The 17,216-nt window shown below is 42.2% G+C and overlaps 1 protein-coding gene across 1 annotated transcript in view; it reads right to left on the minus strand.

The window, feature by feature from the left end:
- Positions 1-17,216, minus strand: part of PPP6C (protein phosphatase 6 catalytic subunit) — a 50,816-nt gene that overhangs the window by 10,515 nt on the left and 23,085 nt on the right. The window contains exons 2-4 of the mRNA XM_010365863.2: positions 14,381-14,476; positions 3,995-4,060; positions 1,396-1,537 (exon numbers count right to left, since the gene is read on the minus strand). Coding sequence (XP_010364165.1) covers positions 1,396-1,537; positions 3,995-4,060; positions 14,381-14,476 — 304 coding nt within the window. The remainder of the gene's footprint in view (positions 1-1,395; positions 1,538-3,994; positions 4,061-14,380; positions 14,477-17,216) is intronic.

A 17,216-nucleotide genomic window follows, 5' to 3' on the forward strand; every position in this document is an offset into this window, starting at 1 on the left:
AATTGTGCTCAAGGAAAATCCAAATTCATAATCTTGATAATTATATTTCCTTCAAGGGCGTTCCTAATAAGCACTCTCTCTCTCTCTCTCTGTAACTTTCAACCAAATAAATGTTTTAGAGAAGTAGCTATTTTGCTTTTTTTTCTTTCTTGAGACATAGTCTCGCTCAGTTGCCCAGATTGGAGTGCAATGGCGCGATCTTGGCTCACTGCAACCTCCGCCTCCTGGGTTCAATCAATTCTCCCTGCCTCAGCCTCCCAAGTAGCTGGGATTATAGGCCCCCACCACCACGCCCGGCTAACTTTTGTATTTTCAGTAGAGACAGGGTTTAGTTGGTCAGACTGGTCTCGAACTCCTGACCTTGGGTGATCCACCTGCCTCAGCCTCCCAAAGTGCTGGGATTACAGGGGTGAGCCACTGCGCCTGGCTTATTTTGCTTTTTATGACTAAGTTCTGCTTCTGATCCCTGAGGTCCTAGCATTCTCTGGAGTGAGCATACAGAGATATATGTAAAAGGATGTGTAACAGCAGCTTAAAAACAACTCTAAAATTCAATGATAGAGAAAAAACTGATACATCAATTATGGTACATCCATATGGTATATGATGCAGCTATAAACATAACAATAAAGTCAAAAAATCAGGTATGACCCCATTTTAGTATGTGTTTGTACATATATAAACACACATAATTACACACACACACAAAATAGATGAGAACAGACTCTCCAATTTGTGCAGAACATTCACCTTCAGCAGATTCTAGATTCCCACTCCAAAATATTTTGATTAATACATCTGTGGTGAGGCCCAGCAATCTACATTTTTGTTTTGTTTTGTTTTGTGTTTTTGAGACGGAGGCTCACTATGTTGCCAGGCTGGAGTGCTATGGTGTGATCTTGGCTCACCATAACCTCCGACTCCTTGGTTCAAGCGATTGTCCTGCCTCAGCCTCCCGAGTAACCAGGATTACATGCATGCACCACCACGCCCAGCTCATTTTTGTATTTTTAGAAGAGATGGAGTTTCACCATATTGGCCAGGATGGTCTTGATCTCCTGACTTTGTGATCCGCCCGCCTCAGCCTCCCAAAGTGCTGTGATTACAGGCGTGAGCCACCCCACCCAGCCCACAATCTACATTTTTAACAAGAACCCAGGTGATTCCAGCAAGGTAAACTAAGGACTACACTTTGAGGCACAGATCTAGAAAGATGCACACCAAAAAGTTAACAGTAATCTCTCCAGCATAAGATTTTCAATTGTTGGGGAGGAGTGAAGGAGTGAGAATGTGGGGAAAATAATATACATAAAGCATGTGTATGACTTGTGTAGCTTTGTTTTCCAAAGAGGAAAGTAAAATAATATTCATAATCAGAGAAATAGGAGTTCTTACCATAAAATCCATAGACCTGTGTTATCTGTCTACTCTCATGATTTCCTCGCAAAAGTGTAATACGATCAGGCCATTTAGCCTTCAATGCAAGAAGGTAAGTGAAGGTCTCCAAACTATAGTAACCTCTGTCTACAAAATCACCCTGTGAAGTAAAAGTGTACAGTTACAAACAATACAATAGCCACAATATTCTTTTCAAATTATATCAAACTGCACAAACTCATGGTTCATAACTACAATAAAGAGTTACACACTGAAATATTTGGAAATTTGATTTTAACAAAAATTAAAATAGAAGTAAACAAACTGTTTCTATTAAATGTTTATAGAAACAAGACTTTGGACTCCAGGGAAACCTACAAGAATCTGCTGTGCCATTCTCTCAAGAACTTTCCCCGAAAAACCACCATTTTCTCGCTTTTTTTTTTTTTTGAGACAGACTATCACTCTGTCGCCCAGGCTGGAGTGCAGTTGCACAATCTCGGCTCACTGCAACCTCCACCTCCTGGGTTCAAGTGATTCTCCTGCCTCAGCCTCCTGAGTAGCTGGGATTACAGGCGCATACCGACACCACACCTGGCTAATTTTTCTATTTTTAGCAGAGACGGGGGTTTCACCATGTTGGTCAGGCTGGTCTGAAACTCCTGACCTTGTGATCTGCCCACCTCGGCCTCCCAAAGTGCTGGGATTATAGGCGTGAGCCACCATACCTGGCAAAACCACCATTCTTTTCAATCCTCTATTACCTACGTTAGTTGATTTGGTCATCTGTTAACCAGTATTTTTTAAGTAATTTAATTTTTAAAAATTCAATTTTTTTTTTTTTTTTAGAGATGGGGGTCTCACTATGTTGCCCAGAGTGGTCTAGAACTCCTGAGCCTAAACAATCATCCCACCTCAGCCTCCAAGTAGCTGGGACTACAGGTGTGCACCACCATGCCCAGATAAAATAATTTTCTATTTTAAGAAATCATTTTAACTGTATTGGAAGAGCTGCCTACTTGAAGAAAAAAAAATTTTTTGTAAAAACAAATACTATAATTATAACAGCGTTCTAGGTTCAGTTTTGCATTTAACAACCATATATGATAATATACTATTTACACTTCCCATTAATGTCTGACTTGGGCCAATATTACACCAATAGGAAAACAACTGAAAGAAAAGTGGCCGAGTGCGGTGGCTCATGTCTGTAATCCCATTACCTTGGGAGGCCGAGGCGGGCAGATTAGGAGGTCAAGAGATACTGACCATCCTGGCCAACATGGTGAAACCCCGTCTCTAGTAAAAATACAAAAATTAGCTGGGCATGGTGGCACGCGCCTGTAATCCCAGCTACTCAGAAGGCTGAGGCAAGAGAATCATTTGAACCCAGGAGGCAGAGGTAGCAATAAGCTGATCACACCTGCACTCCAACCTGGCAACAGAGCGAGACTCTGTTTCAAAAAAAAAAAAAAAAAAGAATAGGAAAGTGACCCAGAAACTTTCAGAAGGAAAGATAATGAGAGAAGGATCCAGAAAAAGTTCAACAGTAACACTACATTCCAAAAGAAAAGCAAATATCTACCTTAATAGCAAATGTATATGTGTGTATATTCATCCATCCATAGATTAACAAGAGATAAAAATGAATGCTTGAAAAGCTTGAATAAATAATAGTCAATTGACAATTTATACCTTAAACCAGGGGTTCTGGGTTATTTTTATGCCCACCCATTACTGATAGCTACTACCCAACCCTATCTACAGTGGCTTACTAAGGCAATTAATTAGAGGACATAGTTAAATGTAGAAAAGTACACAATCACCTTGATATGGTTTGGCTGTGTCCCCACCCAAATCTCATCTTGAATTCCCACATGTTGTGGGAGGGACTCGGTGGGAAGTAATTGAATCATGGGGGCAAGTCTTTCCTGTGCTGTTCTCATGATAGTAAGTCTCATGAGATCTGATGGTTTTAAAAACAAGAGTTCCCTGCACAGTCTCTCTCTTTGCCTGCTGCCATCCATGTAAGATGTGACTTGGTCCTGCCTGCCTTCTGCATGATTATGAGGCCTCTCCAGCCATGTGAAACTGTAAGTCCATTAAACCTCTTTCTTTTATACATTGCCCAGTCTCGGGTATGTCTTTATCAGCAGCATGAAAATGGACTAATACACACCTTTTCTTTTTTTTTTTTTTTTTTTTTTGAGACGGAGTCTCGCTCTGTCGCCCAGGCTGGAATGCAGTGGCCGGATCTCAGCTCACTGCAAACTCCGCCTCCCGGGTTCACGCCATTCTCCTGCCTCAGCCTCCCTAGTAGCTGGGACTACAGGCGCCCGCCACCTCGCCCGGCTAGTTTTTTGTATTTTTTAGTAGAGACGGGTTTTCACCGTGTTAGCCAGGATGGTCTCGATCTCCTGACCTCGTGATCCGCCCGTCTCGGCCTCCCAAAGTGCTGGGATTACAGGCTTGAGCCACCGCGCCCGGCCAATACACACCTCTTCATACACTGAAATGGGGACTGTCACATGGCAAAAAATTATTATGCAATTTACATTTAATAAGTCAGATCCTTTCCATGTTAAACAAGCACTTGATATCAGTGGTGTTTACATACCATAAATATGTAGTTTGTGTCAGGAACCTGACCTCCAGTTCTGAACAGTTCACAAAGGTCATAAAACTACAAAAGAAATGCAATATATGCTGATTACAAATTCCTGTTAAGAAGCAAAACAACAAAACTGAGAGTGAAATGTGTAAAGAAGCAGTTAAGAGGACTCCAAATATTTACAGTTTTAAGAAATAAAGTGTAAGCCAAACTGCCAAGCACACAGTTCTCACGACTAAAAAAAGCACTAAATAAAGCTCACAGTTACCATAAAACCACTACTAGATTATTATCATAGGCTTCCCTTTCTCATTTTCTTTCATACATCTCCCCATCTATCTCTTGAGAATTCTGACATCCTTTATAAATTGTCTAATTTCTCAGTAAGCTAATTTAACAGCCAACCCAAATTCTGTATCTATTTTAATGAGACAAAAGATTAAGGAAACAAGTGGGTATCTCTTTTTCTTCCAAACTGAACTTACATGACACTTCACAGTGTCATACAGAGATATTCCCACATTCTACAGTTAAGAATCATGTACCCTCAGGCTCCACAGCCATGGAGTCTCTTCTCAATGATCAGTTAAAAAAAAATTACATATTTCATCATTTTTTGTTTCTTTTTTAAGACAGGGTCTGGCTCTGTTACCCCGGCAGGAATGGAGTGATGCAATCATAACTCACTGCCGCCTCAAACTCCTGGGTTCAAGTGATCCTCCTACCTTGCCCTCCTCAATAGCTAGGAGCACAGTTACACACCACCATGCCCAGCAAATTTTTATAGAGACAGGGCCTCGCTCTTTTGCCCAAGCTAGTCTCAAACTACTGGCTTCAGGCAATTCTCCCACCTCAGCCTCCCAAAATGCCGGGACTACAAGTGCGAGCCATGACACCCAATCATATTTCTTTTTTTATTTTTCAGACAGAGTCTCACCCTGTCGCCCAGGCTGGAGTGCAGTGGCCGGATCTCAGCTCACTGCAAGCTCTTCCTCCTGGGTTCACGCCGTTCTCCTGCCTTAACCTCCCAAGTAGCTGGGACTACAGGCGCCCGCCACCACGCCTGGCTTGCTTTTTTTTTTTTTGTATTTTTAGTAGAGACAGGGTTTCACCGTGTTAGCCAGGATGGTCTCGATCTCCTGACCTCATGATCCACCCACCTCGGCCTCCCAAAGTGCTGGGATTACAGGCGTAAGCCACTGTGCCCAGCAATACCCAATCATATTTCATCATATTTCTATTTGACTGAAATGTGGTAACTCGCAAATTGTGCATTTGTCAAATTTCAATCAACTCAATTATTATCCTAGCCCTAATTTCCAAAGAAAGCATTACAGTTTTTCTGGAAAAAAAAATGATTTTGGATTAAGGGAACTGACTACAATACACTGGACCAACTACAACTAACAATTTTTAACATATTCATCTTTTACAGTTGAAATAAAATTATCATTTAAGCTTTAAACACTTAATAGGAATCTTAGTCAAAGTGAAGAAAACTGAAAGTGAAATATTAACTACTGAAAGAAATAAAGTAACACCCTTTATAACAATGTTCCGTAAGTCAGACCAAAAAAAAAAAAAAACCTTTAGATAGGTATAAAATGTATCTATCTTCTGAAAATTAGCTAACAGGCCGGGCTGCTCACACCTGTAATCCCTGAATTTCGGGAGCTCACGCCTGTAATCCCAGCACTTTGGGAGTCCCAGGCAGGTGGATCACTTGAGGTCAGGAGTTCCAGACCAGCTTAGCCAACATGGTGAAATCCCATCTCTACTAAAAATACAAAAATTATCCAGGCATGGTGGCCTGCACCTGTAATCCCAGCTACTTGGGTGGCTGAGGCACAAGAATTGCTTGAGCCCAGGAGGCAGAGGTTGCAGTGAGCCAAGATCATGCCACTGCACTCCAGCCTGGGCAACAAAGCAAGATTCCGTCTCAAAAAAAAAAAAAAAAAAAAAGGCGTGTTATGGTCCGGGAACAGTGGTGGCTCACACTTGTAATCCCAGCACTGTGGGAGTTCGAGACCAGCTGGGTCTAACATGGTGAAACCCCGTCTCTACTAAAAATACAAAAATTAGCCAGGCGTGGTGGTGGGCACCTGTAATCAATCCCTGCTACTTGGGAGGCTGAGGCTGGAGAATCACTTGAACTTGAGAGGTGGAAGTTGCAGTGAGCCAGGATCATGCCACTGCACTCCAGCCTGGGTGACAGAGCAAGACCTCGTCTCAAAAAAAATAAAAAATAAAAAAAATGTGGGCCAGGTGTGGTGGCTCACTCATAGTAATCTCAGCAATTTGGGAGACTGAGGTGGGTGGATCACCTGAGGTCAGGAGTTAAAGACCAGCCTGGCCAACAGGGCAAAACCCAGTCTCTACTAAAAATACAAAAATTAGTCAGACGTGGTGGCAGGTACCTGTAGTCCCAGCTACCTAGGGAAGCTGAGGCAGGAGAATCACTTGAACCCAGAAGACAGAGGTTGCAGTGAGCCAGGATGGTGCCATTGTACTCCAGCCTGGATGACAGAGCAAGATTCTGTCTCAAAAAAAAAGAAAAAAAGTGTTACGACATCATTTAAAAAATCAAAAGAAACAGCTTTCATGACTAACGTAAGTGAATATCTTAAATTAAGATCTAGCAACTCAAGGACCTTACGAGGTCATGAATAATAATTATGATGAAAACCACGTAGCAAAATGCAAAAATCATTAGGGAAAAGAATGGAACACAAAACAATACCTATAATATAACTATACAATTCCATTATGTAAAAAATTGAGTAGGTATATACACGAAGTCAGGAAGTGAACATTAAAAAGTTTTAAACGTCAGGTTTTCTATAAAAATATGATAGAAGACTATCCTTAAACTTTTCTATTGATGTTTACAGATATCTGTTCTTTTTTTTTTTTTTTTTCTGAGACGGAGTCTCACTGTTGCCCAGGCTGGAGTGCAATGGCACGATCTCGGCTCACTGCAACCTCCGCCTCCCGGGTTCAAGCGATTCTCCTGCCTCAGCCTCCCGAGTAGCTGGGATTACAGGCGCATGACAACAGGCCCAGCTAATTTTTGTATTTTTAGTAGAGACGGGGTTTCACCATGTTGGTCAGGCTGGTCCTGAACTCCTGACCTTGTGATCTGCCCACCTCGGCCTCCCAAAGTGTTGGGATTATAGGCGTGAGCCACCACACCCAGCCAGGTATCTATTCTTAAACAAAAGCTTTTAAAGTCTATATTTACCAGACACACAGGCAGACAATTAAATATTCTATGTCAGTGATACATAGGTTCCCATTTCCTGAGAACTTGGGCAATTATTTTCCTTTTTTTTTTTTGAGATGGAGTTCTGTTCTTGTTGCCCAGGCTGGAAAGCAATGGCACGATCTCAGTTCACTGCAACCTCCACCTCCCGGCTTCAAGTGATTCTCCTGCCTCAGCCTCCTGAGTAGCTAGGATTACAGGCGCCTGCCACTGCGCCCCTGCTAATTTTTGTGTTTTTAGTAAAGACAGGGTTTCACCATGTTGGCCAGGCAGATCTCGAACTCCTGACCTCAGGTGATCCACCTGCTTGGGTCTCCCAAATGCTAGGATTATAGCCACCACGTCCAGCCCTATTTTCATCCTACATTACTAGCCACCTACCTCATCGTCAAATAAAATCTACCGTCTACTCTATGTCTCTCTCTCTCCCTCTTATTTTTTGAGACAGAGTCATGCTCTGTTACCCAGGATGGAGTTCAGTGGTGCAATCTCGGTTCACTGCTGCCTCCGGCTCCCAGGTTCAAGCAACCCTCCTGCCTCAGCCTCCCGAGTAGCAGGGATTACAGGCACGTCCTACTACACCTGCCTAATTTCTGTAATTTTTTGTAGAGAAAGGGTTTTGCCACATTGGCCAGGCTGGTCTTAAACCCCTGATCTCAGGTAATCCACCGGCCTCGCCTCCCAAAGTACTAGGATTACAAGTGTGAGCCACTGCACCCAGCTACTCTGTTTTTCATATTTCAGACACTCTGCTCCCATTTTAAACCAAAAACAATCTTGAGAAGTAGATTTTTTTTTCTTTAATTATCATTATTTTTTAGATGGAGTCTCACTATATTGCCCAGGCTGGTCTCAAACTTTTGGGATCAAGCAATCCTCCCACCTCAGCCTCCTGAGTAGCTGGAACTACAGGTATGTACCACTTTACCCAGCCTGGAAAGTGGATTTTTTTTTTTTTTTCTGAGATGGAGTCTCACTCTGTCACCCAGATTGGAGTGCAGTGGCATGATCTCAGCTCACTGCAACCTCCGCCTCCCCGGTTCAAGCAACTCTGCTGCTTAGCCTCCTGAGCAGTTGCGAATATAGGCATGTGCTACCACGCCCAGCTACTTTTTGTATTTTTAGTAGAGACGGGGTTTCACCACGTTGGCCACGATCGTCTCAATCTCTTGATCTCGTGATCCGCCCACCTTGGCCTCCCACAGTGCTGGGATTACAGGCATGAGCCACCGCACCCATCTGGGAAGTGGAATTTTTTTCATCAGAGGCAAGGAAACATCCAGTGTGCCCAGTAGTTCTCAAACTTTTTTGTTTCAGGATTCATTTGCGATCTTAAAAACCAGAAGTCCTCAAAATCTGTTATGTAAGTTTTACAAATCAGTATTTACCATATTAGAGATTAAAACTCAGAAGTTTTAAATATTTAAATTAATTTTTAAAAATTAATAACATAGGCCAGGCACGGTGACTCACACCTGTAATCCCAGCTACTTGGGAGGCTGAGGCAGGAGAATCGCTTGAACCTGGGAGGCCGAGGTTGCAGTGAGCCATGATCACACCATTGCACTCCAGTCTGGGTGACAAGAGTGAAACTCCATCTCAAAAAAAAAATCAATAACATACCCATCAAAAAGTATCACAAACACATTTTAAATAAAATAAAAATTGTTTAGTAAGAGGAGAACTCACATTGTTTTACATTTTCACAAATCTCTTTAACGTCTGGCTAAATAGAACATGGCTAATCACATAACCTGCCTCTGCATTCAGTCTGTTGGGATATATTGAGTAAAGCAGATGAGGAAAATCCAGCTTCACACAGATAAGCAGTTACAAAAGGAAGGAGTATTTTAATAACATTTTCAGGTAACTGTGCATATTCTTTTAATACTGTACCAAAATTTGACAAGTGGCAGTTTATGAAACTTAAAAGTTAATCACAATATGAAATCTGAAACCATAACAGTGATCTTCTTTTTCTTTTTGAGACAGGGTCTAGCTCTATTGCCCAGGCTGGAGTGCAATCGCACATTCTCGACTCAGTGCAACCTCCACCTCCCAGGTTCAAGCAATTCTCATGCCTCAGTCACCTGAGTAGCTGAGATTACAGGCGCATACCTCCATACCTGGCTAATTTTTATATTTTTAGTAGAGACAGGGTTTCACCATGTTACTCAGGCTGGTCTCAAACTCCTGGGCTCAAGCGATCTGCTTGCCACGGCCTCTCAAAGTGCTGGGCTTACAGGTGTGAGTCACCGCGCCCGGCCTATATCATTGATCTTTCATACTGTTACATTTGTTATCTTACACTTTGAGTAAATGGTAAACTAGTAATTTGAAAAATGAAAATGACATTGTATTTTATATCATCAAAAAACCATATTCGTTAATATCACTTCTCATCTCATCTCAGGAAAGTATCGGAAACTGTTAGCCTCATAGTGGTGGACTCAGATTTTCCAAAATTCCTATTTTTCATTAGTAAATTCAATTTTCGTCATCGGCAACAAACACTGTCAATTGTTCTCCTTGAAGTGACTGGCTCACTTCCTTCACTTTTGCAAATATAGTTGCCAAATACCCAAGTCTAAATAATCACAGTTTGTCAGTCATTCTCAAGTAAAAATAGTGTTCCATAAAAAAGCAGTTATTTTAACTCATGACTCAAAGAATTTCACAAGTACTTTTCTTTCCTTTTCTTTTGGTTTTTTTTTTTTTTTTTTTTTTGAGACAGAGTCTCACTCTGTCACCCAGGCTGGAGTGCAATGGTACTATCTCAGCTCACTGCAACATCTGCCTCCCGGGTTCAAGCAATTTTCCCTGCCTTAGCCCCTGACTAGCTGGGATTACGGGCACCCGCCACCACACCTGGCTAATTTTTGTATTTTGTAGTAAAGATGGGGTTTTGCCATGTTGGCCAGGCTGATCTTGAACTCCTGACCTCAGGTGATCTGCCTGTCTTGGCCTTCCAAAGTGCTGGGATTACAGGTGTGAGCCACCGTGACCAACCCACAAGTACTTTTCCTTGAGTAAACCATCTTTCTTCAGCATGCAGCAGATATGCTTTACGCATACTTCCCATTTCATCACACAGACTTTTTTCTTTTTCTTTTTAGATGGGGTCTCACTCTTGCCCAGGCTGGAGTGCAGTGGCACAATAATAGCTGACTGCAGCAGCCTCAAACTCCTGGGCTCAAGCAATGCTCCCACCACCTTAGCCTCTTGAGTGGCTAGGACTTACAGATTCAGACCACCAATCCTGGCTAATTTTTTTTTTTTTTAAGAGATGGGAGCTAGGTGCAGTGGCTCACACCTGTAGTCCCAGCACTTTGGGAGGCTGAGGGGGGTGGATCACAAGAGGCCAGGGGTTCAAGACCAACCTGGCCAACATGGCAAAATCCCATCTCTACTAAAAATACAAAAATTAGCCAGGCGTGGTGATGCACACCTGTAGTCCCAGCTACTCAGAATGCTGAGGCACAAGAATCACTTGAACCCGGCAGGCAGAGGCTGCACTGAGTTGAGATCACACCACTGCACTCCAGCCTGGGTGACATAGCGAGACCCTGTCCCCCGCCAAAAGAAAGAAAGAAAGAAAGGCTGGGCACAGTGGCTCACGCCTGTAGTCCCAGCACTTTGGGAGGCCAAGACAGGAGGATCACATGAGGTCAGGGGTTCAAGACCAGCCTGGGCAACATATAGAAACCCTATCTCAACTAAAACTACAAAAAACTTAGCCAGGCATGGTGGCATATTCCTGTAATCTCAGCTACTCAGGAGGCTGAGGCAGGAGAATCACTTGAACCCGGGAGGCAGAGGTTGCAGGTTGCAGTGAGCCAAGATTGTGCCATTGCACTCCAGCCTGGACAAGAGCAAAACTCTGTCTCAAAAAAAAAAAAAATTTTTTTTTTTTTTTTAGACATGGGGAGTCTCAGGCTGGATGCAGTGGCTCACACCTGTAATCCCAGCACTTTGGGAGGCTGAGGCAGGTGGATCACCTGAGGTCAGGAGTTTCAGATGGGAGGTCTCACTTGGTTGCCCAGGCTGGTCTAGAACCCATGGCTTCAAGCGATCCTCCCAACTTAGCCTCCCAAAGTGCTGGGATTATAGGCATGAGCCATCATGCCCAGCCAGACTTTTTAAATAATGTATATTCTAAAGGATTGAGAGTTAAGTGAAACTGGCATTTTATTTTACTGTGCAGGCATGTTGGTGAAGAACTCAATGATAATCAGCTTATTCTAGTGTTTTTCCCTTGATTCATGCTAAGGCACGAGCAATTTAACCCTCCATTGCCTCTGTACCTCCTTAGAGACCCAAGGATCCACAGGCCACACTTAACAAATTTGTGAGCTAGCTGAAATGGCTTCTTAAATAGCTAATATGTAGCCAAGCCAAGATTTAAACCAAGTTGTATCTGACACTGAAATCTATAACTCCTCACTATATTACACAGCTTCAATGCTTCTCAGCACAACATGCTTGCTAACATGTTTATTCATACTCAAAACCCAATCCTGCAATTCCAGAACAGGCCCCGGAGGAAGATAAGTCCCAAAGGATATATTTTACATCATATTTAATCAGTCAATAGCTATTTAGAGGCTCAAATCCCATGTTTCTGATTAGTAATCATTTTTTGTGTGTGTTTTTGTTTTTTTGAGACGGAGTTTCACTCTTGTTGCCCAGGCTGGAGTGCGATGGCGCGATCTCGGCTCACCACAACCTCTGCCTTCCAGGTTCAAGCGATTCTCCTGCCTCAGCCTCCCAAGTAGCTGCGATTATAGGCACCCGCCACCACGCCTGGTTAATTTCTGTATTTTTAGTAGAGATGGGATTTCACCATGTTTGCCAGGATGGTCTCAATCTCTTGACCTCGTGATCTACCCACCTCAGTCTCCCAAAGTGCTGGGATTACAAATATGAGCCACCACGCCCCACCTATTTTTTTTTTTTTTTCAGATGGGGAGTCTCACTCTGTTGCCCAGGCTGGGGTGCAATGGCACGATCTCGGCTCACTGCAACCTCCGCCTCCTGGTCTCTAGCGATTCTCCTGCCTCAGCCTCCCGAGTAGCTGGGATTACAGGCACGCACCACCACACCTGGCTAATTTTTGTATTTTTAGTAGAGACGGGGTTTTACCATGTTGGCCAGGCTGGTCTCAAACTCCTGACCTTGTGATCTGCCCGCCTCGGCCTCCCGAAGTGCTGGGATTACAGGTGTGAGCCACCACGCCTGGTGCAATTGTTTTTAAGGAACATATACAACATAAACAAATGTTAACAGTTTGGTGGTGGTCTTAAAATAACATGTACAACAGAAACCCAAACTAGTTTCAAATCTCAATCTGCCCTGCAGTGGCTGTGTGTGAGTTTGGGCTATTTCTTCAATCTTTCAGTCTCCCCTTTCATTGTCTACAAAATAATACTATCTCATAGGACTCTTGGGGAAAAAACTGATGCAGAACACGTGAAAAAGTACTTTGTTAACCTCAAAACACAAGATAAATGTTAGCAATAACTGTACATTTGACTGAAGGTATATATAATACAAAAGTTCAATTTTATGCTTCTAATTTTAGTAGCTCGAGGTTGGTCTCTAACTTTCTGACCTTTGATCATGGCTGTAATTCACATCTTAAAAAGTCCTTGATAACACATGTAACCCCTCAGTTTTAACACTACAACTGAGGGAAAACATGACTTGGTTTATTCCAGTTTTCAGGAATGTGTTAAAACACTGCTTATATTAATATCCTTTATGTTAGCAAAATACAAATGTTTATTTTTAGAGAGAAGTTACACAGAAATTTTAGGAAATCAATTCCTAAAGTCTACTCTAAAAAACTGTAATTTTACCAGATTAAAGATGACATAATGGGACCTCTATCTAGGAGGTGATGACATGCAAGTGTCAGATTTTTTTTTAATCTCAACTGATGCAGAAAACACCTTGAAAAACCAAAAAATCAGCCTGTAAGTAGCCAAAACAAGATTTTACTCGTGGAGCAGTCCCTAATCAGAGCCAATTTACACACATTTCTGCTCATTTACACAGTCATATTTAAGGCAGGGAAATTGCACAGGTGACCGTAAGTCCTGTTGGCATCCTTTAAAGACTACACTGTTTTGCGATGTATTATTAAGGCTTACAGCCCCAACTATAGTGTATGCATATAGCACCTCTATGAGTAATCTGTTCAGCTTTCATTTCCCAGTGAAAAAATTCTACAAATATACATGAGGCTAAACACTGACAACAGAATCTAAATATGAGGTATGCTCTTCCTGTTAATGCTTTGAAAAAAAAATTTTTTTTTTTTGACAGAATCTCACTCTGTTGCCCAAGCTGGAGTGCAGTGGCACGGTCTTGGCTCACTGCAACCTTTGCCTCCCAGATTCAAGCGATTCTACTGCCTCAGCCCCTTGAGTAGCTAGGATTACAGGCACGCGCCACCATGCCCAGCGAATTTTTTTGTATTTTCAGTAGAGATGGGGTTTCACCATGTTGGTGAGGCTGGTCTCAAACTCCTGACCTCGCGATCCAGCAGCCTCAGCCACCCAAAGTGCTGGAATTACAGGCATGAGCCACCACGCCAGGCACGGCTTTGAAATTCTTACAAACACCCAGCAGATGAAAAATTGAACTAAATATTTTCTAGTTCATTCATCAGTGATTTGCTGTGACATCATAGACCAACAATTTTATTTTTCTGTACCTTTGCTATTCTCATTCCCACTAAAGAAATGATACATTTTCAACAATATATGACAGGAGAACAGAAATTAACTGAATGATAAAAGTACCTAACACCAAAACATCTCCTGTTAATCATAGTTATTATGAGCAGTATATGTTTGTACTTTTTATTTTCTACCCACTCCCAACCCCACCATTCCACAAAATATTATTCACTTCACAAATGTAATATCAACAAACTCCATAACTAATTTGACCACTGCTTTTATTCACCAAAAATGTAAACCAGGAATCATTAATGTCACAGAGACTGAGGCAACCTAGCTTACCACCAGTTGTGTTTGATGTTGTTGTTAATTTTGCAGCACATGTGAAAACACACGTAGATCATGGACAGTACAAAACTTAAAAATCTGCTCATGAAATTTTACCTGTCCATGTATATCTCCACACACTGTTACTGGTGTTGATACTGGCTGAACATTTGACTCTTCTAAGAGCAGATCACAAACATAGTCACACAGCCGCTGTAAAAAGAGAAAAAAAAAGGCAAACATTTACTACAACATCAAAACTAAAGATAAAATACCAAAAAAGAAAAACACCAGGTCTAATACTTAGAAAGCCCAAGTATATTTTTTGATTGGAAAGGAAAGTACCCTGTGATAATTCAAGTGTTGGATTTCTGCCAGCTGTCATACAGAATTCTTTTTTTTTTTTTTTTAACAATTTTATTTTTTATTTATTTTTTTTTCTTTTTTTTTTATTATACTTTAAGTTCTAGGGTACATGTGCATAACATGCAGGTTTGTTACATATGTATACTTGTGCCATGTTGGTGTGCTGCACCCATCAACTCGTCAGCACCCATCAATTCATCATTTATATCATGTATAACTCCCCAATGCAATCCCTCCCCACCCCCCTCATGATAGGCCCCAGTGTGTGATGTTCCCCTTCCCGAGTCCAAGTGATCTCATTGTTCACTTCCCACCTATGAGTGAGAACATGCGGTGTTTGGTTTTCTCTTTTTGTGATAGTTTGCTAAGAATGATGGTTTCCAGCTGCATCCATGTCCCTACAAAGGACGCAAACTCATCCTTTTTTATGGCTGCATAGTATTCCATGGTGTATATGTGCCACATTTTCTTAATCCAGTCTGTCACAGATGGACATTTGGGTTGATTCCAAGTCTTTGCTATTGTGAATAGTGCCGCAATAAACATACGTGTGCATGTGTCTTTGTAGTAGAATAATTTATAATCCTTTGGGTATATACCCAGTAGTGGGATGGCTGGGTCATATGGTACATCTAGTTCTAGATCCTTGAGGAATTGCCATACTGTTTTCCATAATGGTTGAACTAGTTTACAATCCCACCAACAGTATAAAAGTGTTCCTATTTCTCCACATCCTCTCCAGCACCTGTTGTTTCCTGATTTTTTAATGATTGCCGTTCTGACTGGTGTGAGATGGTATCTCATTGTGGTTTTGATTTGCATTTCTCTGATGGCGAGTGATGATGAGCATTTTTTCATGTGTCTGTTGGCTGTATGAATGTCTTCTTTTGAGAAATGTCTGTTCATATCCTTTCCCCACTTTTTGATGGGGTTGTTTTTTTCTTGTATATTTGTTTGAGTTCTTTGTAGATTCTGGATATTAGCCCTTTGTCAGATGAGTAGGTCGCAAAAATTTTCTCCCATTCTGTAGGTTGCCTGTTCACTCTGATGGTAGTTTCTTTTGCTGTGCAGAAGCTCTTTAGTTTAATTAGATCCCATTTGTCAACTTTGGCTTTTGCTGCCGTTGCTTTTGGTGTTTTAGACATACAGAATTCTTAATGCAATGCAAACTACCTACAGAGACACTAGGCTCTAGGAGACAGACAGCTTTACAAGAACTGTAAAATGATGCTTTTCACCAAAAACAAACAAACAAACCAAAAAAAACCTTTTTTTTTTTTTTGAAATGGAGTCTCGCTCTATCTCCCAGGCTGAAGTGCAGTGGCACAATCTCGGTCTGCTTCTACCTCCGTCTCCCAGATTCAAACAATTCTCCTGCCTCAGCCTCCCAAGTAGCTGGGGTTACAGGCGTGTGCCACCACATCCGGCTAATTTTTGTATTTTTAGTAGACACAGGATTTTACCACGTTGACCAGGCTGGTCTTGAACTCCTGACTTCAGGTGATCCACCCACCTCAGCCACTCAAGGTGCTGGGATTACAGGCGCGTGCTCAGCCAGTAGAAGGTTTTTATCCGGTAATTTTAAAAGTAAATTGCAAACCACAGACTTACCATTTGACCCAGCAATTGTAGTCTTGGCAATAAAAACGTTCAAAATCTGTGTATAAATACTCACAGAAGCCTAATTCATAATAGCCCAAAACTAGAAACAAATCAGATGTCCTTCAATGAGTGAATGGTTAAACAAATTTCGGTACATCCACACCATGTACTACTACTCAGCAATAAAAATAAATGAATACTGCCACACAACAACCTGGATTCTCCTCAAGGTATTTGTGTTGAGTGAAAAAACAAAGTCAAAACTATCCCAAAAGGTTATACACTATGTAATTCCATTTATATAACATTCTTTTTTTCCTTTCTTTTTTTTTTTCTCGAGACGGAGTCTCGCTCTGTCGTCCAGGCTGGAGTGCGGTGGCGCGATCTCAGCTCACTGCAAGCTCCGCCTCCCAGGTTCACGCCATTCTCCTGTCTCAGCCTCCTGAGAAGCTGGGACTACAGGCGCCCGCCATCACACCCGGCTAATTTTTTGTACTTTTAGTAGAGACGGGGTTTCACCACGTTAGCCAGGATGGTCTCGATCTCCTGATCTCGTGATCCACCCGCCTCGGCCTCCCAAAGTGCTGGGATTACAGGCGTGAGCCACTGCATCCGGCTTTTTTCCTTTTTTCTTTTTTTTTTTTTTTTTGAGAGAGTCTCGCTCTGTCGCCCAGGCTGGAGTCCAGTGGCGCAATCTCAGTTTACTGCAAACTGCCTCCCAGTTCAAGTGATTCCCGTGCCTCGGTCTCCCAAGTACCTGGGATTACAGGCGCACACCATCATGCCCAGCTAATTTTTGTCTTCTTAGTAGTTTCACCATGTTGGCCAGGCTGGTATCAAACTCCTGACCTTAGGTGATCCGCCCACCTCGGCCTCCCAAAGTGCCGGGATTACAGGCGTTGAGCCACTGCGCCTGGCCGCGTTTAAATGACATTTTCTTTTTTTTTTTTTTTTTTTTTTTGAGACGGAGTCTCGCTCTGTCGCC

The sequence above is a fragment of the Rhinopithecus roxellana genome, chromosome 16, assembly GCF_007565055.1.
Source record: "Rhinopithecus roxellana isolate Shanxi Qingling chromosome 16, ASM756505v1, whole genome shotgun sequence".
NCBI lineage: Eukaryota > Metazoa > Chordata > Mammalia > Primates > Cercopithecidae > Rhinopithecus > Rhinopithecus roxellana.